Raw genomic sequence first — 27,527 nt, 5'->3', positions numbered from 1 at the left:
CCCAATACTCTCATTTTTTATGTGGGGAAATTGATGTCCAGAAATGGAGACATAAGAAATACAGTTAAAAGTATATTTTTGCTTTTTTTTCAGTCACTTTCGCCCTTTTTTCTGACAGCATGAGTGGCAGTGTAGCTGATATTGGTGTTCTGTGACAGCAATGAGTTTCAGCTGAATAGTTCCAACTACTAAACTATTTCAGTAACATTATCATATATTAGTAACCAAATGAATGGATTAACCTGTGTATATCAAAATAAAATGCTAGTTGATATGCCAATTACAGCATTCACTATATAGTACCATAGTTATTTATTTAATGCCTGGCCTTCTTACTAGCCTGCAAGCTCCATAATGGCATGGGAGCATGTATTACTTCTTATTCCAAATATAGTGCATAGTACAAAGTAGATGCTCAATATGCCCTTGGAAGGGAAGGAATAAACTGACATGCTAACTGAAATAATGTAGGTGAAAGTGCTTAGTATGATTATAGGCACATAGTAGGTGTTCAATAAATGCTAGAAGAATGTGAATCTCATAGGCTCTACTTCTAGTAACTAAGAATTAAACATCTTACTTCTCCTTCCTTTCTCTGAGGTATGATTCCTCCTTGCATTAACTGTTCAGATTAATTTTCCACATGTGTCCCTTAAAGGGAAACCATGAGTTGCTTTTAAGCATAAACCTCTGTGGATTAGAGTTATATACATTTTCTAAACTGTTAATGGGATCATCTATTTCTCAGTTAACAGTGGTGGTTCTTTTTTTTTTTTTCTTTTTTTTTTTTTAAGATGGAGTCTCGCTCTGTCACCTAGGCTGGAGTTTATCTCGGCTCTCTGCAACCTCCATCTCCCAGGTTCAAGCGATTCTCCCACCTCAGCCTCCTGAGTAGCTGGGATTACAGGCGCGTGCCACCACATCTGGCTAATTTTTGTATTTTTAGCAGCGATGGGGTTTTGCCATGCTGGCCAGGCTGATCTCAAACTCCTGACCTCAAGTGATGCATCTGCTTAGGCCTCCCAAAGTGCTGGGATTACAGGTGTGAACCACTGCGCCCAGCCACAATGGTGGTTCTTTACAAGCATATCTTTGAGATTATAAAACATTTTTCCCAATTACAAAAGTAATATAAATTCATTGCAAAAATAGATTAAAAGAAAAACATTAAAACTAATCTGTAGATTCACCATCAAGATAGCCATCACCAAGATTGTTTATATCCACTAATTTTTAAAATATTTTAACCATTGCTAAGTGTACAATTCAGTGGCATTAAATAAATTCACATTGTTGTACAACCATCACTACTATTTATTTTCAAAACTTTTTCATCGCCCAGATACTCTTCCTTAATTTTTCAGGCATATTTTATATAAGTATATTTGAAACTTTTTTCAAAATTTGAGTCAGTGTTGTATTGAATAAAGCTTTATCCTTTCTGTTCAAAGTCATGTATTTTGTAATTGTTTTAAAGTTTTTATTAAAGTATACCACACATATGAAAAAGTGCACAAATCTTAAGTGTACAACTTGATAAAGTTTCAAAGTCAACATATCTGTAAAACCAGAATGCTGATCAAGTATCTCAGAAGCATACCCTTTCCTGGGAACTACTTCCCCTTAAAGTCAGTATTCTGACTTCTGACAGTGCAGTTTAAAAATTTTTAATTAAATGCAATGTTATGGTTAGAAACATAGGTTTTGGGGTATGACAGACATGCATTCAAATCCTGGGAATTAGGCAAATCACAGTCTTTATGAATTTCAGTTTTCTCATAGAAACAGAGCCAATAACATCTTTCTCACAGCATCCTTCCATAAGATGCAGAATGTTTTTAGGTGGGCCGCCACACCACACTGCTCTTCCTTCCTCTCCATGGGTAACGCCAGCTGCGTAGTCAGTTCTGATGACAGAACCTGAATACTTTGGTTGCTGATGCAGGATTCACACGCTAATTATGGTTCTTTTTGATGGGAGCCTCTGCTTCTAATCGGCCATCTTGGCCCTGTCCCTGACGCCACTTAGCAAATGCTGACACTTGGTCAGCACTCAGTGACAAATGCTGAGCATTGATCCTCATGCTATACGTAATACAGTGATCAACATATGACAGTTTTTGGTGCCATCATTTTTGTCATGATTATTCCTTTTCACCTACTTTAAATCAAAACTTAATGTGATATTTCTTGGTTTTCCCTCATTCTCTCCCTTTAATCCACCTGTCTGCTTGCTTTCTGTTTTGACATTTCCCTGCATAGTACAACAACAGATGCTACACTATTGTCCGAATTCAACCAATTATATTACAGAAGAATAAACAACAGTAGCTCATTACTCCATTCATTGTACAGACAATGTCTGCTCCTCAATGTATACAGTCTCCAGGGCTTTTCCCCAGAAAGAAAACAGACCTCACATATCCCACACCAATGGACCAATGTGGAAAACAATGGAGAGATATGAGGCAAATCAGCAACCTTGAGATTTGAATATCCAACAGTTCTACTGGCAAAAAAAGAACAAAAATATATCAGTAGCTCAGTTTCAAACATGCTGGCCAAGAGCTAGGGCCTCCTGTAAGCAAACACTGTTGTAAAACAACAACATAAAGGACACCTACACTCAAACGAGTCATAGTTAGAAATATGAACTAATCTGGGACTTCTTTTTCTACTAAAAATATGTGACTATTTAAAGCATTCATATCTGAGGGTTGAGAAATGGCGCTACTTTTTGAAGTGAAATTAGGCAGTAAAAATAGACACCCACAAAAGACTGTCGCTACACAGTTACATTTTTTTAAACAGAAAGAATAATACACATAATAGTCTCTTACTATAAGAATCAAAGACTGCCTTAATTTACTTTTATACACACACAGATGTATACATAAATACATACACACACATAACCTCTAGGCTTCTATGAGTATGTACAAATAACAGTTTATAGCTGGCTGAGGCACAGTGTTAAATAGGCTAAAGCTAACATTCATTAATTCCATGAATTCTTACTGAGCATCTTCTATGAGTCAGGCATTGTTCTAAATGATGGGAAAATAGCAGTGAACAAAATAGATAAAAAATTCTGCCTAAATGGAGCCTACATCCTAGTAGGGTAGGGATAAAGACAACAAAGACACACATAGGAAGAGACAGTATGTGCCACATAAGGACTTTTCAGTCAACAATGGACTGTATATACCATGGAGGTCTCATAAGATTATAATGGAGCTGAAAAATTCCTATTGCCTAGTATTTAGTGCACTATACTTTCTTTTTTTTTTTTTTTTTTTTTTGAGACGGAGTCTTGCTCTGTAGCCCGGACTGGAGTGCAGTGGCCGGATCTCAGCTCACTGCAAGCTCCGCCTCCCGGGTTCCCGCCATTCTCCTGCCTCAGCCTCCCGAGTAGCTGGGACTACAGGCGCCCGCCACCTCGCCCGGCTATTTTTTTTTTGTATTTTTAGTAGAGACGGGGTTTCACCGTGTTGGCCAGGATGGTCTCGATCTCCTGACCTCGTGATCCGCCCGTCTCGGCCTCCCAAAGTGCTGGGATTACAGGCTAGTGCACTATACTTTCAATCGTTATTTTAGGGTATACTCCTTCTATGTATTTTTTAGAAAAGTTAACCATAAAACAACCCCAGGCAGGTCCTTCAGAAGGTATTACAGAAGAAAGCATTGTTATAAGAGATGACAACTCCGTGTGTGTTACTGCCCCAAAGACCTTCCAGTGGACAAGATGTGAATATGGAAGACAATGATATTGATGATCTAGACCCTGTGTAGGCCTAGCCTAACGTGCACGTATCTTAGTTTTTAATAAAAAGTTTAAAAAGAAGGAAAAATTTTTAATAGAGAAAAACATATATAAGGATATAAAGAAAGAAACATTTTGGATAGCTGTACAATATGTGCTTTAAGTTGTTATTACAAAATAATCAGAAAGTTAAAAAAATTAAGTTTACATAAAGTAAAAGGGTTATAGTAAGCTAAGGTTAATTCATTGCTGAAAAAAGAAAATAAGTAAACCTAGTGTGGCCTAAGTGTACAGTGATTATAAAGTCTGCTGTAGTATAATGTCCTAGGCCTTCATATTCACTCACCACTTGCTCACTGACTCACCCAGAGCAACTTCAGTCTTGCAAGCTCCATTCACGGTAAGTACCCTACACAGGTGCACCATTTTTTATCCTTTGTACTGTACCTTTTTATCCTTTTTATTGTGCCTGTTCTATGTTTAGATATACAAACACTTACCATTGTATTACAGTTGCCTGCAGTATTCAATACAGTAACATGCTGCACAGGTTTGTAACCTAGGAGCAACAGGTTATACCATATAGCCTAGGTGTGTAGCAGGCTATACTATCTATGTTTGTGTAAGTAATGTCTAGGATGTTCGCACATCAACGGAATTGCCAATGACACATTTCCCCATCCTTAGGTGATACAAGACTGTATATCATTTTTCACAAAGTGGTGAGTGCTATGGAGGGAGTGCAGGGAATGCTGGCAGAAGGTAGGGGGAGGGGTAAAAATTTAAATACTGTAAACCTCAGTAAGCAAAGGTCTAAAGGAAAGAGGGTGCCACATGGATATTTAGATCTAAAAGAAGTATATTATATGCAGGAGTCACAGTAAGTAACAAGGCCCAGGTGCCTGGCTTGATTGAATAGCAAGGCAGCCAATATGGCTGGAACGGAATGAGCAAGGGGAGAGGGGTAGGAGTTAAAGTTACAGTGGAAACAAAAGAGAGGCTTACATCTCATAGCCATAGATGATTAGATCATCTATGGCTTTGGGAAGGACAATTAATAATTATTTTCCTATTTTAAAATTAAGGTATAATTTATATACAGTAAACTCTATCCTTTCATACATTTGCATAACTACCATCACCAACAAATAAGAGTTCTGTTACCTCTCTCCCTGTTTAAATTTTTTCATCCCTAGTTCCTAACCTCTAATCTTTATTCTGACCCTGGTTTTGTCTTTTCCAGAATGTTATATAAATATAACCATAAATGTTATATGAATGACTTCCTTCACTTAGCATATTTGAGATTCATCCATGTTGTTGAATATATCAGTAGTTTGTTACTATTTATTGCTGAGTAGTATTCCACTGTATAGATACACACACAGTTTGATGACCCCTTCTCCAGTTGAGGGACACCTGAGCTGTTTCCAGGTTTACGTGACTACAAATAAAGCTGCCATAAACATTTTCATACATATTTTTGTATGAATGTAAACTGCTTTGTGTGAAAGCGGTTTACTGTTACTTTCATTTCACTTGTGTAAATGCATACCTAGGAGTGTGACTGCTGGGTCATAGGGTATATATATATTTAACTTTACAAGAAAGTTTCAAGCTAATTTCCAAAGTGGATGTACTATTTAGCATTTCCATCATTAATGTATAAGAGTTCGGTTGCTCTTCATCTTTGCCAGTACTTGGTATTTTCCCTTTTTCTTTTAAAAAGCTTTCTAAAAGGTGTACATATGTTGTGGTTTTAATTTGTATCTCCCTAATGGCTAAAAATGTTGAGCATATTTTGATGCACTGTATATTTTCTTGGATTAAGTGTCTTTCAAATACTTTGCCCATTTTAATACTTGGGTTGCTTTCTTATTACTAAGTTTTGAGAGTTCTTTATGTATTCTGGACATTAGATATATGATTTTCTCCTGACTATGGCTTGTTTTTTTCAATTTTCTAGCAGTATTTTACAAATAGTAGAAGTTTCTAATTTTGATAAAGTCTAATTTAGATATTTGTTATTTTATAGGTTGTGTCTTTGGTATTGGATTTAAGAAATCTTTGCCTAACTCAAGGTCATGAAGATTCTCTCCAATGTTTTCTTCTGGGACTTGAATAGTTTTAGATTTTACATTTATGTCTATTACCGATTTTGAATTAATTTTTGCTTGTGATGCAAAATATGAATTGAAGTGTTTTAAAACTGGTTTTCTATGGGATTTTTTGGGATATGAATATCCAATTGTTGCAGCATCAAGTGTTGAAAAGACTATCCTTTCTCCATTGAATTGCCTTTGTATCTCTGTTGAAAATCAATTGACCATATATGTGTAGGTCTATTTCTGGACTCCACTGACTCATGGGTCCATTTTTTTGTAAATACAGCTATGTCTTGATTACAGTAAGTCTTGCACTCTGGTGATGTCCAACTTTGTTTTCTTTTTCAAAACTGTTTAGACTATTCCAGTTCTATTGCTTTTTCACATAAATTTAAGAATCAGTTTGTCAATCTCTACAATCTTGTAGATATTTGATTAGAATTACTGTAAGAATTCAGGTTTTATTTTGAGATGTAAGCCACTGCGAGTTTTTGAAGTGATGTGATGTGACAAATGATTTTTAAAGGATTTATTAAGACTATAAGAAAGGCAAAAATGGAGACATGGAATCAAGGTGGGAAGGCTACCAAAGTAATCCAGATAACAGACAACGGTGGCTTAGATGAGGGTGATAGTGGTGGAGTTAAACATTTAAATTTTGCATATATTTGCAGAGCCCACAGGATTTGCTCATTAAATATGGCTGTAAATGAAAGAAGTCAAGGATAATTCCAAGGTTTGTGGCTCTAACAACTGGAAAGATTTTCCATTTATTGAGATAGGGAAGATTGTAGAAAGAGCAGGTTTGGGTGGGGAGGGTAGGATCAGTTGTGCAATTTAAAACATATTAAGTTTCTGATGTATATGAGACATCTAAGTAGACATGATGGGCCAGTAGCTAGATATTCAAGTCTGGAGTTCAGGAAAGGAAGAAGCTGGAAATATAAATCTGGGAGTCAAACGTATAGACAATATAATACAGTCAATATAATAGTCATAATACTGGATGAGATCAACAAAGGAGTAGAATGGATCCCATATAGGGACAGTTGATTTGACCCGATTCTGCAGTCAATCTCTGCTCCTGGCAACCTGGAGTATGGATAGCTTACTACTATTATGACCTCATTTCTGGATAAAGTAAATAAGGCAAATGATCATATTTCCTAAATCAAAATTCAGATAGATGACTTTTGGTTGCTTCTGGATATAAAGAACAGCCTGTACCCTGTGATTTGGACACCATGAAGCTAGAATTTCTGGTCTGTTTTAATGGTTCATGAGAACAACGGAACACTTCAAACTGGAACTATTGAAGAAATTGTGGATAGTCTCCATAATTATAATAAGGTATATTTATGTATTGGCACCTACCTTATTGAATTGTAAAAATTCAGTAAGATAATTATTGCCTATAAAGTGATCACCACTGAGTTTAGCACATATTAATAGTGCAATAGATAGTGGTGATGATGCCAATGATGATGATGATCAGGGATGATGATTATTATGGCCCAGTGTGGACAAAAGCAACTTACATAAGCTAAAAATACAAATTATAAAGAGCAGTTTTACCTTAATAACCAGTTTACGGTCCCAACTTCATTCTTTGAATCTGGAGTAATAAGTAGAATGAATACTGGATAGAAGCTCTGGTTCTGCTTTCATCAGGCTTATGTTAGGTTAACATTTTAAAGTAGGCTTAAAAATATCTTTCTAAAATTACTATTATTTACTTTTATTTATTTATTTTTTTAAATACAGACAGGGTCTTGCCATGTTGCTCTGGCTGGCCTTGAACTCCTGGGCTCAACTGATCCTCCTACCTCAGCCTCCCAAGTAGCTGGGATTACAGGTGTGTGCCACTGTGTTTGGCTAAAAATAGGCTTTTAAATCCTGCTATGATCTTACTCTCATCTTCTGTAAAACAGTAATAATCCTTACCAATTGTATCAGTCTGTTTGCACACTGCTATAAAGAACTACCTGAGACTGGGCGCGGTGGCTCACGCCTGTAATCCCAGCACTTTGGGAGGCCGAGGCAGGCAGATCATGAGGTCGGGAGATCAAGACCATCCTGGCTAACATGGTGAAACTCTCTCCCTACTAAAAATACAAAAAATTAGCCAGGCATGATGGCAGGTGCCTGTAATCCCAGCTACTTAGGAGGCTGAGGCAGGGGAATCACTTGAACCCAGGAGGCATAGGTTGCAGTGAGCCGAGATTGTGCTACTGCGCCATTGCACCCCCAGCCTGGGTGACAGAGCGAGACTCAGTCCCCCCACCAAAAACAAAACAAAACAAAACAAAAAAAACAACCAAAAAACTGACTTGAGACTGCGTAATTTATGAAGAAAAGAGATTTAACTGACTCACAGGCTTAACAGGAAGGATGACTGGGAGGCCTCAAGAAACTTACAATCACGGTGAAAGGTGAAGGGGAGAGAGACAGAGAGCAATGGAGGAAGTGCCACATTTTTAAACCATCAGATCTTGTGAGAACTCTATCATGAGAACAGCAAGGGGAAAGAGCACCCCATGATCCAATCACTTGCCACCAGGTCTTTCCTTCAACATGTGGGGATTACAATTTAACATGAGATTTGGGTGGGGACACGGAGCCAAACCATATTACCAATTTCATAGAGTGGTTGTGAAGGTGAAACAAAAACTCCTTGAGGGCTGGACTATGCCTCACACCTATAGCATAATGTCCACAGCACCTGATTTAATAATTTGCACACAGAAGGAGATTAACTAAATATTTGCTAAATACTGAGTGAATAAAAGATCTGAGAGTCAAAAACCTTAGCTGAAAATTTCTCTGCTTACCAAAAACTCCATAGAAAAAAGTAGTACTCAGGAAGGCTCTCTTGGAGTATAGATAGTTCACACATTTCTCTAGTTACTATAAAGTCCATCCCTTAATCAGAAAAAATGTATTATTTGGGCCTTTGCAGGGATGATTTTACTATACTGCGCTTTAGCCTTATGACATTTAAAAAGTTTTAAGGTGCTGTCATACATAACTTGCCATTGTCACAGTAGCTATTAGATATAGTTGGGATTCGTATTCACCACATTGCACAGCTTACTCTTGAGTAGGAATACAGGAAACGTTGTTCTAAAATCTCAGTGCTAGAAAATGTGGAAACCTTCTGAGAAACTAGCCTTTAGATCTGATGTTATGCACAAAGTAAAACTTGTAAACTATCTTATTTTCCTTTGTTTTGGCCCAAGATAAGTATAGAACAGATTTTATGGTACATGTGGAACAAACGTACAGCACCCTATCACATGGATTTGGTACCTATGCTAGATTATCTGTTGTCAACGTGTTAAGTCTTATCTTTGGCATTATCTTCCTTTGTCCTTTTCCTTTATTTCTATATCTATTCTTTCTTAATCCCTTTTAATTGCATGTATTCATCATGGAAGTTTCTTGAAGCTGATTTTGGAAAGAATAAGTACATATATAAATTAATAAAACGGGGGAGATCTTTGCTGTTGTTTGTTTTTCCTTCAGAATAGCCTTTCACCTTATTAGGGCCAATGACCAGATCAATATGCTTTTCTAGACTTTTGCTTTCACTCTAACAGTTATTGCACAGCAAAATGAGGCTAACCATTAAGGAATTTCCCTGCAATCAAGGTGATTTGACTGTTCAATACTTCTTCTTTTCTAAAGGATCTTAGAATATTGAAGATAATCAAAACAATAAAAGTACTCTTGTTTCTCAATGTAATTATATGGGTTAGGATTGCCAGTTAGAAGACAGGTAGTGTTGCTGTGAAAAGTCAGGTGACCTGGCTTCTGATCCAGATTATGTGTTCAACCAGTTTGGTGACCATAGGTAAACCAAATAATCTTTCTGGGTCTTAGTTTCTTCAGAGGTTGCACAATACCAGCTTTTCCCAAACAGTAGTTTGTGATACACTAGGATGCCATGATATGTTAATTGTTGTTCCATTAAAAAAAGGGGCAAATAAGTTTAGACAAGATTGGACTAAATGAAAATAAACCGTTTCTTAATGCTGGGATTTATAAGAGCCTTTGTGACACTTGGTTGAGGGAGAATAGAGTGCATAGTATTATCTAAACTTGCATTTTATGGGAGCATATCAATAGAAAAATTTAAGTAATGACTAGGTACAAAATATAACCTGTCCTCTCTCCCACTGTACCCCAACCTCTCACATGTTAACAGCTGGAATATATATATTGAATTATGCAAAAAGGTGTTGATAGGGTCTTCTGTAAGATGATGGACTTTACCTACATTTAGAAAGAGAGAAAGTTTCAGCTCATGGTAAATTAGGTAAATCATCAGATGAAATTACATATGCTGCCAAGCTCTAGATCCAGAACATTATGTTAATTGTGTACCCTTGACATTTTGGCAAGCCAGTATGGTTGACGATATACTAATACACAGATACACACACACAAACACACACAGAGCAAGAGTGTGCATGTGTGAACAACAGCATAAAGCAGCAAGAATCCTAAACTATATTGCTTGAAATAGCTTAAAAGGATAGTGACTAATCTCTCCCTTATCTAAACTTCTGTGAAACTTGGCATATATGACTCCTATAGACACAATGATATATGGCTTTGTACTGGAATGGAGTATGAGAAAGAGCTTTATAGTCATAAAGTCCTGGATGAGAATCTCAGCTGTTCTCATTTCTGTACATGTAACTCCTCAATGAACTTCAGTTTTCTCACTTATAAAGATAAATCTCTAACCCTGTGGCTTGTTTTAATGGTTAATTGATAAGCATATGTAAAGCAGCTAGCAGATTACTTAATACACAGAAGACACTCAACAAAATATTTTTTACCTTCCATTATTGATAGTCCTCAGAGTACAGAGATTAGGGTTTGTCAGGCACAGTATCTTGTATGTATGTGATACATACTCATGAGAGTTTTGACATGAATAAACTTTGATTTCCAAACAGTTAAGTTTCACATATCTTTCAAGACCTGACTCCAATATTACTTCTTCTGTACACTGTCTGATTATCTCAGCTGTAAAAAATTTTTCCTTTGGCCTTGAACTCTCTAAGTATTTTGCTTTTATTTCTATGCCATTTAGCACATTTTTTCTTCATTTCCTCTTACTCCTAGACAGCCTGTATTTTCCCTCGAAGATGTAATATCTTCTTACAGGCAGAAGACATTTTATTATCCTGTTTCCCTTGCAGTGCTCAGCACAGGTCTTCTTCAAAAAACATTTGTTAAACAAGTGAAAGTGGTGGCATACTTTGACTCAGAATAGTAACTAACAGAGTTTTCCTCAACCCCAGTTAGGGCCCTTCAGGCCTTTCCATTGCTTGTTAGATGGCTTCCTCTTTTTATAAGTCAATCTTGTCATTAATCCTACATCTAAAAAAAAGTTCTGAATGTTCTTTTCTACGAAGCCAGCCTAAGAAGTCATTCGACCCCCATTCTGTTTGTGCCTACTGCACCTTAGGCATACCTCTATAATAATGTTTACATATAGTATTATAATTCTATTTTTATAAGAGTAGGAACTCCTGGAGGGCAGGATCCATGTCTGCATCACTGTTCCCTAACAGATTTGGGGCACATAGTACATATCCCAAAAATGTTTGCAAAATGAGTGAATGAAAAATCCTCTATATTGCTATGGACATGACATGAACTCAGAAAATCCATGAAGCTAAGTGAATTTCCCACATTTGGGGGCTAAAAGCAAAATGTTACGAAAGTAACTCACAGTATCTTTTGGTGGGTAAAGTGAAGCCTGTGAAAGGGAGTAGAGATATAATATTTCTATTCTTAGGGTGAAACAACACTTAGGAAGGATGAGAAATATTTGTCAACAAATATCTGTTGGCAACAAAAGGGGAAGATTATAGAAAATCATGAATCTAGTACAAGATCAAGTTTTCTAAGAGTTCCATACAACAGATCAGGAATGATTAAGAAAATGTTGGGTCTTCCATACTAAAATGAGTCTAGGAAAAGTAGAGAGAAATAAGTTGTAAGAAATATTAACAGTTTCGCAGCTGGGCGCAGTGGCTCACGCCTGTAATGCCAGCACTTTGGAAATCCAAGGCGGGCGGATCACTTCAGGTCACGAGTTTGAGACCAGCCTGGCCAACATGGTGAAATCCTGTCTATACTAAAAATACAAAAATTAGCCAGGCATGGTGGTGGGCGCCTGTAAACCCAGTTACTTGGGAGGCTGAGGTGGGAGAATCACTTAAACCTGGGAGGCGGAGGCTACAGTGAGCCGAGATGGTACCCCTGCGCTTCAGCCTGGGGGCCAGAGCGAAGACTCCATCTCAAAAAAAAAAAAAAAAGAAAGAAATATTAACGCTTCAGTATCAAATACAGTGGAAATACAACCCACTTTTGAATAACTTTTCTTAAAATTATGCCCCACCTCACGTTCCTCTTCTTGTTCTTTGCGAATCTGCTCCAAACGAAACTGTTCTGCCATCTCTCTCTCATGAGCTTCCCTCTGTTGATAAAACAGAAAAGGAACAAGCACTTAACACAAACTTGTTTACAAAGAAAGAAAGAGAGAAGTAAGGAAAGAGAAAGAAGAAAAGAGGGAAGAAAGAAAAAGTAAGTTACATTCAAAGGCTCATGGTCAACATGACTCAGAGGTATATTGTGGTAATGGAAACGTTTCTTTCTACAAGAATGGAAAGCAAAAACAAAGCATAGGTCTCTGATAATGTTAGGTTCCTATTCAAACACCTTTGATAGCTCTGGGTAAAGTGGCATTCAAGATCCTTCAGGACATCCTTTGGTCTTCCTTTCTGGCCTTTCCTATCTGCCCTGTACCCAAATCTAAAGCTATTTAATCAGCCTCTATCCATTTTCCATGCATTCTGGACCCTTGATGCTAGCTTAGATTGCTTCCTCTTCCCTCCTACTGCTCTTTTTCTGTCCAGTTCACATATACCATCTCCTCTTTGAAACATTCCCAGTATAGTCCCACTCCCTGGCTCTCCAAAAAAAATAAAACCTGGAAAAAAGTTTCCACTGAAACTCCTACTCACTGAACTCTCACAGAACTCAGTGCTTCCCTTATGACACTTAGGATTCTTGGCTTATGTTACAGCTACTTGTGTTCTTTACTTAATCAACTCTACCACATTGTGAAACTTCCTTTGAGAGCAGAAACTGTGGCCTATTCATTCACCTCTCCTTCAAAGCTCAACACAAAAGCAGGTGCTTAAGAAGTATTCAATAAATCAATAGTTCCCAACCCTGACTACACATGAGAATCACCTAAAGAGCTTTCTAAAAATTGCTGGGTTCTATCATAGACCAACTAAAAAACAAATGAAATAGATACTAGGTTCATCTTTGTTTTCATTTATCATGAAACAAACTTTATTTTTGTCAAAATGAACCATGCTTTAATAACCGTGGATAGGATTATATTCTTTCTGTTAACTAAATCTAGCTTTCTCTATTGCAAACCCAATATTTTTAGGGATCAAAGTGATAAAGGGTTGGCATTTAAATAATGAACAATTGAGTTATTTATCCCAGAAGTACTTGACCAAGCCTACCTTTGCTCTGTCAGCCTCAAGTGAAAGGCGATAGGCCTCATCTTGCTCTCTCTTCACATTTTCCCTGGCTTCACGTTCATCCTTAAAGAAAAAGATTGAAGCATTTTTTGACATATTACTATTTTTTTGAAAAAAAGAGAAAAAAACTAATGGTAATCCTCTTTTTTTACTCCTATATGAACTTACAATTAAATAAGAGACTTTTAAAGTGTATAGGACATAAATAAGCAAACAAACAGTAAAATGAGCAGCATGGTACATAGTGGAAATAAGAATATTTGAATCCTAACTCTATAAACTGTGTGACTTTGTATAAGTTATTTAACTTCTCCAGGTCTCAGTCTCCTCACTTGCAAAACAAAAATAATATTTGTCTTACAGGGTCACTGTGAGAATTAAGTGCAATAATATATAAACTATCTAGCAAAGGACCTGGTACTTAGTTCATTTTCATTATTAGTTCTCTTCTCCCTTTCTCCTGATTTTTCTGAGATAAACTTGGAGACTGTCAGTATTGGAACTAAGGACTGAGAGGGAGAACAAAGACTAGGAAGTAATCCCTGGATCAGTGTAGAAAGAGGCCGAAAGCAAAATACTCTGGTTAACCTCATTCCATACCACACCACACCACACCACTAAAGCTCTGGTTACCAGTTAAGTATTTCCCCATTACATTCACACTCATGAAGTGTGAATAACAAAAGTTATCTAAGTTGAAAATCTCTTAGAATATTTTTAGCTTCTGAAGTGATTATACCATCTGCCCATATTTAAATCACAAATTCATTTAAAATTAAAAGTTAATTCATGAACAGAATTTCTCATCTGTTATAGTCAGAAGTATAGACAATATATACATATATACTTAACTTTAATAATAAATACCTACACCTGTCCACACTAGGATGTAGGTTCCCTTTTTGGTCATTTATTTATTAGGCAGAACCATATAAAGTCACCAATATTTGTGACCTATAAAACTGGAAATTTCATAGTTAATTTCTCACTTTTTGTCTCCCCAATATATGCTTACTCAAGGCTGAATATATGCTCAGCATTCTCTTAGGTGAAATACCTAATCAAGACTGGCCTTATTCCTGAAGCCTAATACATCTTCTAGTTCCGATAATTCAATTAATTCTTAAAAGCTCTGGTATGAATAGGAACATTTCATTGCTTCCTAATCTTTCAAATAAAAATTAGAAAGAATTAGATGTTGCTGGCCTGAAGCTAATTGTTATAGTACAAAATATGAAAAACCATGTTAAAACTGATGTCTACCCTTTCAGACATCTAAAAAGGATTAAACTTTTTTTTTTTTATTTGAGGGGCAATCTTGCTCTGTCACCCAGGCTGGAGGGCAGTGGCGCGATCTCCACTCACTGAACCTCAGCCTGCTGGGTTCAAGTGATTCTCCTGCCTCAGCCTCCTGAGTAGCTGGGATTACACGCACCCAGCATCATGCCCAGCTAATTTTTGTATTTTTAGTAGAGATGGGGTTTCACCATATTAGCCAGGCTGGTCTCGAACTCCTGACCTCAAGTGATCTGCCTGCCTTGGCCTTCCAAAGTGCTAGGATTACAGGCGTGAGTCACCATGCCCAGCCAAGGGTTAAACTCCTAAGGATCCTATGCCTCTGTGGATAAGTCTATCTTTTCAAATTTAGATATCTCTTGAATGTAATCAACCAACTATGAGAATAATCTTACCTTTCTATATTTTAAATGGGGGAAATGCACAAGATGTTTAAAATTTTAATTTGACCTTACTTTCCTGACTTCACCCTTTCAAGTTATTTAAAGCTTCTCACAACATTCTGTACTTTCCCTCTAAAGCACTTACCATAACTGTAATTCATTATCACGTAATTATTTATTTAATGTGAAACTACCCCATGACACTGTAAGCTCCACAAAGGCAGAGAACTTGTCTATATTACATATGTCTGTATTCCACATACTGCCTAGTCTTTGGGAGGTGTTTAATAAGCATATGTTAAATAAATGAATTATCTTTCCAGGCATAAAATACTTATTGTCTACAGCAAAAATTAAAGAAAAAGATATAGCTCATCTACAAAATGGCTGGCCCAATCTGAGTCTGAAATTGACTGGCTAGGCAGGAAAGACTTGTTATGCCACTATGTACACATAAAAAATGGACCGTCTAAAAGCAATCACAGCTGGAAGCCCTTTGATCACAAATATGGTTTATAATAAAAGCATTCTAAGTAAACAGCTCTGCTGAAAAACAGACTACAGCAGATATGAAAGGCCATCAAATACAGGGATATCTGCCACAAAATGTGGCACCTGGTGTATGTTCTTTACCTTGCTCACAGCTCTTCCTGACCATCCTGATAGATGGGCTGGCTTCGGCATGTGGCTCAGGATGAATTTTCCTAAATTTATCATGGTCATAGCTTCTTGTATGTTTGGTAGTTGTTGGTGAATAGTTATCATTTCTTCTTATCTGCTCCTCAGATTTTATACTTGCCTCTCCAACTGTCCTCTTCAGAGTCATCTCCAATTTTGAGAAAGAAAACTGCTTATGTGTTTCCCCCATATTATTCTACATTATTAGATTTTTTAGAAAATCCCAGGTATTGTAGTTAACACTTAATGTATAAATTTGTTCTCATAACCTGTAGATTTGCCTCTGGAACTTATCTTGTGTCCTACAAATATTGTCCTTGTAGAGGTTCCCTTTGCTAAATCTAAGAGGACATACCAAAGTAACTAGAAATTTTTACACATTGATTGGGTGGAGGTAGAACTGCTAGATTATGAGATTCAGAAACAGGTCTTAAGTGTTGCCTAGACTATGGCTTGGGTTACTTGTTATTCAAACACTCCTTGTCACACCAAAGTGAGAAGTTGGATTGCTCAGAAGTAAGTAATGGCCCCAGTAGGTAGCTTTCTTTGTAACATACTTGTCACTGCTCTCATATTGTGCTGTGCTACACTCATTTGTGTATTTGTCTCACTGCTCCCTACCTGAGCTGTACACTCCCAGGGATAAAAGACTCTATTTCATATGTCTTTGTATTTCCTATAGCATCTAGTGTACTATCTTACATATGACAAGCATCTAAAATATATATTTGTTGGATAAATAAATGGAATTATCAGTGCTCAACAGTTATATAACCAGAAATTCAGGAGCCTGTAAGTATTCTTCAATCTAGTAACTTTTATTTAAATATATTTTCTATCCTGAGTATTATAATGAGTTAGGAAGTGCCAGAACTATAGTTTACTTATTTTTAGTTAAAAATATTTTCTGGAGTACATAGTAGGTCAATGTATTTATGGGATATGGGAGATATTTTGATACAGGCATGCAATGGGTATTAATCAAATCACAGAAAATGGGGTGTCCATCCCCTCAAGCATTTATCCTTTGTCACAAACAATCCAGTTAGAAGTACAATTATTTTGACTATAGTTACCCTGTTGTGCTATCAAAGGCTGGTATTATTCACTGTTTCCATATTTTTTGTACCCATTAACCACTACACCTTCCCCCTAACCACTTCACCTTCTCCCACACCCCACTGCCCTTCCTAGCCTCTGGTAATCATCCTTCTACTCTCTATCTCCATGTGTTTAATTGTTTTGATTTTTACATCCTACAAATAAGTGAGAACATGTGACATTTGTAGTTCTGTGCCTGACTTATTTCACTTAACATAATGGCCTCCAGTTCCAACCATGTTGTTGCAAATCACAGGATCTAATTCTTTTTCACAGCTAAATAGTACTCTTGTGTATATGTACCATATTTTCTTTATCCATTTGCCTATTGATGGACATTCAGGTTGCTTCCAAATCTTGGCTACTGTGAACAATGCTGCAACAATTATATTAGTACAGATATCTCTTTGATACACTGATTTCCCTTCCTTTGGGTATATACCCAGCAATGGGATTGCTGGATCATATGGTAGCTCTATTTTCAGTTTTTAAAGGAACCTCTACACTGTTCTCCATGGTGGCTGTACTAATTTACATTCCCACTAACAGTGTACAAGGGTTCCCTTTTCTCCACATCCTCTCCAACATTTGTTATTCCCTGTTTGGGGGATAAAAGTCAGTTTAACTGAGATGAGATGATATCTTACTGTAGTTCTGATCTGTATCAGAATTAGAATTTAAATATAGTCATTCTCACCATAAAGCCTGTTTTTTCCCCACTGTGGCACACTAGGTAGTTCAGCATAGTCCTCTATCTCCGAGACAATAGCCATTGAATTTTACTACAATTCACTGAAAATGATGTCTATTAAAAATAAAATATTTTATGAGTTGCGAAATGGTTCCTAAAGTAAGAATTTAACAAAAAAATGAAATTTAGATGTAATTTATTACACCCTCAGTAGTGTTAAAGATTAATAATCATCAGTTAATTCCTAAAGGACTAATTCAAAATTCTGAATTATCAAACTGAAGTGGCTATAGACTTTTTTCAAATACTTAGCAAATGCATATACACATAGAACATTTACTGGTTTTCTGAATGCCCAGGTTAGAATGCATACTCTGCTCCTTGCTCTACCAATAGGTCCTTGTCAACAGAGACATGGCCCTGCTATCTATCTCTAGAGATACAGATCAAGATAACCTGAAGTTCTCTCAATATAAATACTTAGAGATAATAGGTAAAATATAACAAATATGTTCAAAAGTATTACTAAGCATATCAGAAAGAAAGAAAGAAAGAAAGAGAGAAGTTTCTAGGTACCAGAAATAAAGAGGAAACTGAAAGTGAGAGATATAAATGATGAGGTAATTCAGAACCTGACAAGGTAGGTCATCCGTCTTGATAACCTAGAAGCCCCACTGTGATCAGAGATCTCATTTTGGACTTAAGCAAGGTGAGGAGGTGTAAAAGTCATCTCTGGAGACCAGGCGCAGTGGCTCATGCCTGTAATCCCAGCACTTGGGAGGCCAAGGCGGGTGGATCACCGGAAGTCAGGAGTTTGACAGCAGCCTGACCACCATGGTGAAACATGTCTACCAAGTACAAAAAATTAGCTGGGCATGGTGGCATATGCCTGTAATCCCAGCTCTTTGGGAGGCTGAGGCAGGAGAATTGTTCGAACCTGGGAGGCAGAGGTTGCGGTGAGCTGAGATTGCACCATTGTACTACAGCCTGGGCAACAAGAGTCAAACTCCATCTCAAAAAAGAAAAAAAAAAAAGTTGTCTCTGGGATAACTTCTGCAGCCTAATGTAAGTGAAGTTGGAGTCTGGGAATGAGGTGTGGGGGTGAGGGGAAGAAAAGTTACCTTAAGAAATAATGGTTGAAATTTTTTCAAATTTGATGAAAATGAGAAAGCCACTGATTCAAGAATCTTAACAAACATTAAGCAAAAGAAACATGAAGAAACTACACCAAGTCACATCATAACCAAATAACTTAAAGTTAATAACAAAAAAAAATTTAAAAGCAGCTGGAGAAAAGAAAAGACATAATATGTACAGGAAACAATGACAGCAGACTTCATCAGAAACAGTGCAACTGAGAAGACAGTGAGGCAACATCTCTAAAGTACTGAAAGAAAAAAAAACAACCCTGTTAACCCCAGAATTCTATACCCAGTGAAAATATTTTTTAAAACTGAAGGTAAAATGCTTTTCAAACATATAAAACCTGAAAAAAATTCATCAATAGTATGTGTATTACAGTAAAAGTTAACGGAAGTCTTTCAGGTAAAAGGAAAAGGATACCATAAAGGAATGGCTTTGTGTTTAGACAAAGGAATAAACAAAACTGGAAACGGGAGCTTTATAGGTAAATTAATAGACTTTATTATTCAAAACTCTTTTTTTTTTTTGAGATGGAGTCTCACTCTGTCGCCCAGGTTGGAGTGCAGTGGCACAATCTCGGCTCACTGCAACCTCTGCCCCTCTAGGTTTAAGCAATTCTCTGCCTCAGCCTCGGGAGTAGCTGGCACTACAGGCGTATGCCACCAAGACTGGCAAATTTTTTTTGTATTTTTAGTAGAGATGGGGTTTCACCATCTTGGCCAGGCTGATCTTGAACTCCTGACCTCGTGATCCACCCGCCTGAGCCTCCCAAAGTGCTGGGATTACAGGCGTGAGCCACCGCGCCCAGCCTCAATACTCTTTAAGAAACGATTGTATCTCAATGCCATTTTTTACAGAAACAGAAAAACCCATCATAAAATTCTTACAGAGTCTCAAGGGACCCCCAATAATCAAAACAATCTTGAAAAGTAACGAAGTTGAAAGACTCACGTTTCCTGATTTCAAAACTTACTATAAAGCTACAGTAATTGAAACTGTGGTATTGGCATAATGATAGACACACAGAACAATGAAACAGAATAGAAAGCCCAGAAAGAAATCCTCACGCATATGGTGGATTGATCTTCAACAAGGGTGGCAAGACCATTCAGTGAAGAAAGAACAGTCTCCTCAACAAATGATGTTAGGAAAGCTGGATATCCACATGCAAAAGAATAAAGCTAGACTGTCATCAAACCACATATTAAAAAAAAAAAACTTAAAATGAATCAAGACCCAAATTTAAGAGCTAAAACCACATCATTCTTAGATAAAAATATAGGTGAAAATCTTCATGACCATAGATTAGGCAATGATTTCTTTCGTATGTCATTGAAAGCATAGGTGTAAAAAATAAAAAAACAGAAAAATTATACTTCATCCAAATTAAACCTTTTCCACTCAAGAGAGTGAAAAGATAATCCACAGAATGGGAGAACACATTTGCACGTGATGTCTGATAAAGGATTACTATCCAGAATATATAATAAACTCTTGACAACTAAACAACAAAGAAACTAAACAAGCCAATTAAAAAATGGTCAAGGGCGGGGTGCAGCGGCTCACGCCTATAAACCCAGAACTTTGGGAGGCCGAGGTGGGTGGATCACCTGAGGTCAGGGGGTCGAGACCAGCCTGACCAATATGGTGAAACCCCATCTCTACTAAAATACAAAAAAAAAACAAAAACAAAAAAACACACACATGTGTGGGGGTGCATGCCTGTAATCCCAGCTACTCAGGAGGCTGAGGCAGGAGAATTGCTTGAACCCGGGAGGCAGAGGTTGCAGTGAACCAAGATCGCACCACTGTACTCCAGCCTGGGCAACAGAGCAAACTCTGTCTCAAAAAAAAAGAAAAAAAAAAAGTCAAAGGACTTGAATAGACATTTTCCAAAGATGTATAAATGGCCAGTACACACATGCTCATAGTGGCATCATTTAAAATAGTCAAAAGGTGGAAATAATCCAAGTGTTCAATAGATGAATGGATACACAAAATATGATATATACCTATAGTGGAATATTATTTAGCTATAAAAATAATTTTAATTATCATATATACTACAACAGAGATGGACCTTAAGGACATTGTGCTAAATGAAAGAACCCAAATGTGAAAGGACCAACATTGTGTTTCCACTTACATAAGGTACCTAGAATAGGCAAACTCACAGAGACAGAAAGTAAATAGAGGTTGCCAGAGGCTGAGGGGAAGGAGAACGGGGAGTTATTGCTTATTAACTGTAGGGTGGTTTTTTTTTTTTTTTTTTAAATAGATGTCCTCTTTATCAGGCTAAGGAAATTTTACTTGATTCCTATTTTGCTGAAAATTCTTATCAGGAATAGATTAGCTTTTGTCTGATGCTGTCTCTGCATCCACTGAGATGATTATATCATAAATCACACTGATTTTCAAATCTGATAAGGTAAGAAAAATTAACAAAAGGCATCTACAATGAAAAGGAAGTAGAACTCTCTTTATCCACAGATAAAATGATTAGAAATGTGGAAAATTCTATGGATTCTACCAAAAAGCTATTATAACTAGTAAGTGGGTTTAGTAAAGTTGTGGAATATAAAACAGATAACAAGCAACCCCCTCCCATCTCCTCCCATCCCCTCCCCTTCCTTCTTTCTTTTTTCTAGTCAAGTGATGCAGTGGGAGTGCAGAAAGAACAAAAAAATTTGTTACTGGTTGTGGTCAATTAGTTGTAAACACTACTTCACTTGGACCAGCCTATATTTCTGTATACTGGCAACAAATACTCAGAACTTACAGTTTTAAAATATCATTTATAATAGCATAAAATATATGAAATACTTGGGGATAGATTTGACACAAGATGCAAACAATCTGTATGTCGAGCATCAGAAAACACTGCTGAGAGAAATTAAAGACATAAATAAATGGTGAGATAAATATATCATTCTTGTGGATTAGAAGAATCAATATTTTTATGTCAATTCTCTCCAAATCATCTACAGATTCAACACAATTCCAATCAAAATACTACCAAAAATTGTTTTGGTAAGCTGATTGTAAAATTCATGTGGAAATGCATAAGACCTAGAAAAGCCAAAAGAATTAAGAAAAAAAATAATAAATTAGAGGACTTACACTACTTGATTTCAAGATTTATTACAAAGCTGAAGTAATAGTAATTCTGTATGGTACTGTTGTAAAGATAGAAAAAACAAATGGGAAAAAAAAAAGTACAGATATAGACCCATGCATGTATTATCAACATACACATTTGACAAAGGTGCAAAGGCAATGCATTGGAAAAAGGAAAACCTTTTAAACAAATAGCACTAGAACTACTGGATATCGATCTCTTCCTGACCCTGAAAAAAAAAACTTCAACACACACATCACACTATATACAAAATTTAACTAAAGTGGATCATAGACCAATGTGAAATCTAAAGCTATAATACTTATAGAGGAAGCATAGGAGAAAATAGTGACCTTGGGTTAGGGAAATATGACTCAAAAGCATGATACATAAAAGAAAAAATGTTTAAATTGGACTTCATCAAAATTTTAAACTTGTTTTCTCCAAAAGACAATTGAAAATGATATTGAGTGTGCCTATGTTAAAATATCACATGTAACCCATAAATACGTACAACTATTATGAATCCATAAAAGTAAAAATAAAAAAATTAAAAATCAAAGTTAAAAATTAAATGTGAGGTAAGTAAAAGACAAATATTACTACTACAATTATAAGCTGTTCATCTAACAGTGGAATTAAGAGTTATAAAACATTTCTTGACCAGGGAAATACTATCTGATATTTATTCTAGTGAATTATCATGATACAGTAAGAAATATTTTTGATTAATAAGCAACAATAAAACAAATCTCTGTATATTATGCTCTCTCAATAAAACTATAATTCTACTACTAAATGCAAAATATTCACTGCAGAATACATTGACATAAATAATTGGTATTTATGAAAGAGAAAGCAATAGTGACAAAACCATAGACTGAGAGAAAAATCTTTGCAAATCACATTTCAAGTAAAAGACTTGTATTTAAAACATATAAAGAACTCTCAAAATACAAAAATAAAAGGACCCCAATTTTAAAATGGACAAAAGATTTGCAAACACTTCATCAAAAGACACATAGCAAATAAGCACGCTAAAAAATAAATGCATCTCATTAATCATCAAGAAAATAAAAACTAAAACCACAGTGAGATACCACTACACACCTATTAGAATGTCTCAGTTTAAAAGACTAACCAGGTTGGGCATGGTGGCTCATGCCTGTAATCCCAACACTTTGGGAGGCCCAGGCAGGCGGATCACAAGGTCAGGAGGTTGAGACCATCCTGGCTAACACGGTGAAACCCTGTCTCTACTAAAAATACAAAAAATTAGCTGGGTATGGTGGTGGGCGCCTGTAGTCCCAGCTACTCAGGAGGCTGAGGCAGGAAGATGGTGTGAACCCGGGAGGCGGAGCTTGCAGTGAGCTGAGATGGTGCCACTGCACTCCAGCCTGGGCGACAGAGCAAGACTCCATCTCAAAAAAAAAAAAAAAAAAAAAAAAAAAGACAAGACTAACCATACAAAGTGTTGATGAGGATGTGGAGGCACTGGAACTCTCTTATACACTGCTGTTGGGAATGTAAAATGCTAAAACTACTTTGGAAAACACTTCGGCAATTTGTTAGAAAGTTATGCACCTATCTACTGTATGATCCAGTCATTCCAATCTTAGGTAAGTAGTTACCCAAGACAAATGACCATATTACCATATGTCTATACAAAATGTGTACACAAATGTTCACAGCAGCTTTATTTGTAACAGCCAAAAACTAGGAAATAATCCAAATATCCATTAACAGGTGAACATTCAAAAAATTGTGAAAAAAACACTATTGAAAGCAGCAGTAGTGGTTTTTATTGTACAGAGTAGATAGGTATGGGAACCTCTGTTGTAATGTAACAATTTATCAACATAAGATTTCAAAAAATAGGCATAATAAGCCTTTTATCAGTGGCTTTTACATCAACTTTAAGCCAATCATAACTGGGTTTGGAGAACTGAGTTCTCTAATAAAGACCAATTCTCAGAGACTCAAAGGAAAAGTGTGCTTAGAACTGAGTGACTTAGGGTCAGCAACACAAGGCAGACTCTTAAAACTCAAGACAGCATGGAAACACAAGGTTACATGAGACTGCTCAGCCTTATTCCTAAAACAGGATATGAAGAGAAGAAACAATTTAGTGAGAACTGAAACTACCCATTCATAGCTTAGCCCACTTGATTTTATTAACAAAAATAATGATGGTCACATACAGGCTTGTATCAAAGACTGATAATCTTTTCACTGGAGGCTGGGGGCACATCAGTATTCAGAGTGAATTAGGTAAAAGTACTGTGTTGGTTTCATTGACTGTTTGACAGGAACTAAGGTCAGGCAGTTGACTCACATGTATAAATTGTATAGCCATATCATAGTGCTCAGTGGCTGCTGGAGGCTGGACTTGCTCTATATGGCAGCAGCCTGTTTTAAGATCCAGGTTAGCTAATAATAAAGTATTGGGGTCTGTTGGAATATTGTTTTTTAGCATAGCTGAACTGCTGAACATTCAAGCTTTCTTGGGTGTATGTGTGCATGATGGACTACTCAGAAAGAAAAATACAATATATTGTATTTGAGCTATTTTGCTGTGTTTTTAAACTTTTTTGTTTTTTTTTTAAAGAAACAGGGTCTCACTCTGTCACCCAGGCTGCAGTGCAGTGGCATGATCATAGCTCCCTGTAGTTTTAAATTCCTGGGTTCAAACGATTTTTTTTCCTGCCTCAGTCTCTGAGGAGCTGGGATTACAGGTGTGTACCACCATGTCAGGCTAATTATTCTAATTCTTATATTAAAAATGTTTTTAGAGATGGGGTCTCGCTATGTTGTTCAGGCTGGTCTCAAACTCCTGGCCTCAAGCAGTCCACCTGCTTTAGCCTCCTGAGTAGCTGGGATTACAGGTATGAGCCACTGCACCTTGCTCTTATTTTTAAAAAGGCATTTGTGTAAAATTTTAAAATACAAATGTTAAATTATCCTATAAACACTGTTAATAATTGTTAGATGGTAGTTGTACAATATTGCAAATACAGTAAATGCCACTGAATTGCATACATTACAGTGGTTAACTTTATTTTAGGTAAATTCCATTTCCATAAAAAACGTATATATATTGCTAATGGGCCAGGTGCAGTGGCTCATGCCTATAATCCCAGCACTTTGGGAGGCAAAGGTAGAAGAATTGCTTGAGGCCAAGAATTTGAGATCAGCCTAGGCAACACAGCAAGACCCCTGACTACAAAAAATTTAAAACAGTCAGCTGGGTGTAGTAGTGTGTGTCTATAGTCCCAGCTACAGGAGCCTGAGAAGACTTACTTGAGCCCAGGAGTTTGAGGCTGCAGTGAGGTATGATTGCACCACTGCATTCCAGCCTGGGAAATAAGAGTGATTCCCTGTCTCTTTAAAAAAAAATCGGTAAAACCAAAACAAAAAAAAAGTAACATTGTGGTATATTCATGTGGTGGAATACTATTCAGCAAGTAAAAGGAATGAATTATTGATATATGCAACAATGTGGAGAATGTCAAAATAATTACACTGAATGAAAGTAGCCAGACTAATGAGTATATACTGTATGATTTAATTTTTAATAAAACTCTAGAAAATGCAAGCAAATCTATACTGACAGAAAGGTCAGTGGATATGTGGGACTTGGCCTGACAGACAGAGACAGCAGAGAGGGATGACAAAAGTACAAGAGGAAGCCCTTGAGAGTGATAGTTCACTATTTTGATCATGGTAAGGATTTCATGGGTGTATACATATGTCAAAACTTGTCAAATTATATACTTTATATAGGTGTGGTTTATTGTATATCAATTGTACCTCAATATGGATTTAGAAAATAAATGATTAATACTGCAAAAAACTAACAGATGAATGAAACAGTAGCTTGGACATAGGTAAAAGGAGAATTAATGAAATGTGAGTAATCTCAAGAAATTATCTAATTGCAACACAGAGATACAGAGAAATAAAATATGAAAGAGAAGTTAAGAGACATGGAAGACACAGTCAAGAGTATCTAATATGCATCTAATAGGAAATCTAGAAGAAGAGAATACAGTGGATTAAGCAATACCTAAAGAGACCATATTTCTGAATTTTCTAGTAGAGATGAAAGACAAGTACTCAACATCAATTTCGATTAAACAGCAGCTTGGACATAGGTAAAGGGAGAATTAATGAAACGTGAGTAATCTCAATAAATTATATTGCAACACAGAGATACAGAGAAATAAAATACGGAAGAAAAGAGACATGGAAGATACAGTCAAGAGTGTCTAATATGCATCTACTAGGAAGTCTAGAAGAAGAGAATACAGAAGCATACCTAAAGAGATCATATTTTTGAATTTTCTAGTATAGATGAAAGACAAGTACCCAACATCAATTTCGAATGGTAACCCCCAGTTTTAAAGAAACTCCTAAACTGAATAAACAAATAAACTGGTTGGCCTCATCATAGTCAAGGACTAGATCACTGAAGCCACCTCACCTATAGAATACCAGCCCTGATTCTTAATGCTGCTGATCCAATGATAAGACCCTGGATGACTAGGTTGTAGTAACAGAAGTAGTACTTAGAACCTTGTTAACCAAAGTATGGTCCAAGGACAAGCAGTATTGAAATCAATTTGGAGCTAGTCACAAAAGGAGAATATTGGGCCCCATACTTCAGAATAACTGCATCAGAAATATGAACTTTAATAAAATCTCCAGGTGATTCCTATCATATGCAGGTTAAATTTTGAAAAGCACTGCTTATAACACTGTAGAAGTCTTCTGAGTGGGGGATCCTATTGATCTTGTAGAAAGCAAGAAAATTTTGATTAAAGTAATATATCAACACTGCTTAAGACTGGTTGGGATGTTATTTTTGCTTTCAGAAAAGACATAAATTGGGGAAGTTAATCCACAATGGGGGAGAAGAATGGTTAAATACCAGAACTGGGACCTAATCCTTTAGCAGCCAGTCAGGAGTTTGGAAGACAAGACCTGTGCTTTTGAACAGACACCTCACAATAGGTTCCCAAATGGATATGCAAATTCCTTACATAGGAACATGTTCACTGAGAGCATACATTCTGAGAAAGGAAATAGAGAGAGACAGCCAAACACCTATTCCTCTCCAAAATGTCAGCCTTGTTATGTGGTATATCCGGCTAAATGGTCTACAAAATTTTGGGGGTGTGTGTATGTGAGTGTAACAAAGAGATGATACACTCACTGATAAAAAATGGTCACTGATAAAAGCTGAATACTACGTTCTATGGAGACTTCTCCAGTCAGGATTCCTCCCTGAAAGGAGACAGATAAGACAATAGAAAAATGTTTACTTTCAATCACAGGTTAGTAAACTGTGTATGGTCTTTGGGCCAAAGCTGACTTGTGGCCTGTTTTTGTAAATAAAACTTTATTGAAACATGGCTATATCCATTCATTTGCATATTGTTTATGGCTACTTTTGTGCTACAATGACAGAGTTGAGCAGCTGTGACAAAAGTATATGGCCCCCAAGGCCAAAAATATTTACTATCTAGCCCTTTATAGAAAAACTTTGCTGACCTTTAAAATCAATATAAATGTTGGTGTCAGTCTTTTAAACTTTCAACTTTCAGTAAGTAGGGAATAAAATCCTAATGGGATTTAAAGTTTATAAAATCTACGGAGAGCTTCAG

General features: G+C 36.6%; 1 protein-coding gene across 4 annotated transcripts in view; it reads right to left on the bottom strand.

Moving 5' to 3' along the window:
* The window catches only part of FAF1 (Fas associated factor 1), a 506,656-nt gene that overhangs the window by 34,583 nt on the left and 444,546 nt on the right, over positions 1-27,527 (bottom strand). For all 4 annotated transcript variants that reach the window (XM_073007304.1, XM_037999795.2, XM_037999798.2 and 1 more), the window contains 2 exons: positions 13,434-13,514; positions 12,290-12,367 (listed from right to left, as the gene is read on the bottom strand). In XM_073007304.1, the coding sequence (XP_072863405.1) occupies positions 12,290-12,367; positions 13,434-13,514 (159 nt within the window). The remainder of the gene's footprint in view (positions 1-12,289; positions 12,368-13,433; positions 13,515-27,527) is intronic.

Source organism: Chlorocebus sabaeus, chromosome 20, assembly GCF_047675955.1.
Source record: "Chlorocebus sabaeus isolate Y175 chromosome 20, mChlSab1.0.hap1, whole genome shotgun sequence".
Taxonomy (NCBI): domain Eukaryota; kingdom Metazoa; phylum Chordata; class Mammalia; order Primates; family Cercopithecidae; genus Chlorocebus; species Chlorocebus sabaeus.
This window is presented reverse-complemented; position numbering and strand designations above follow the sequence as displayed.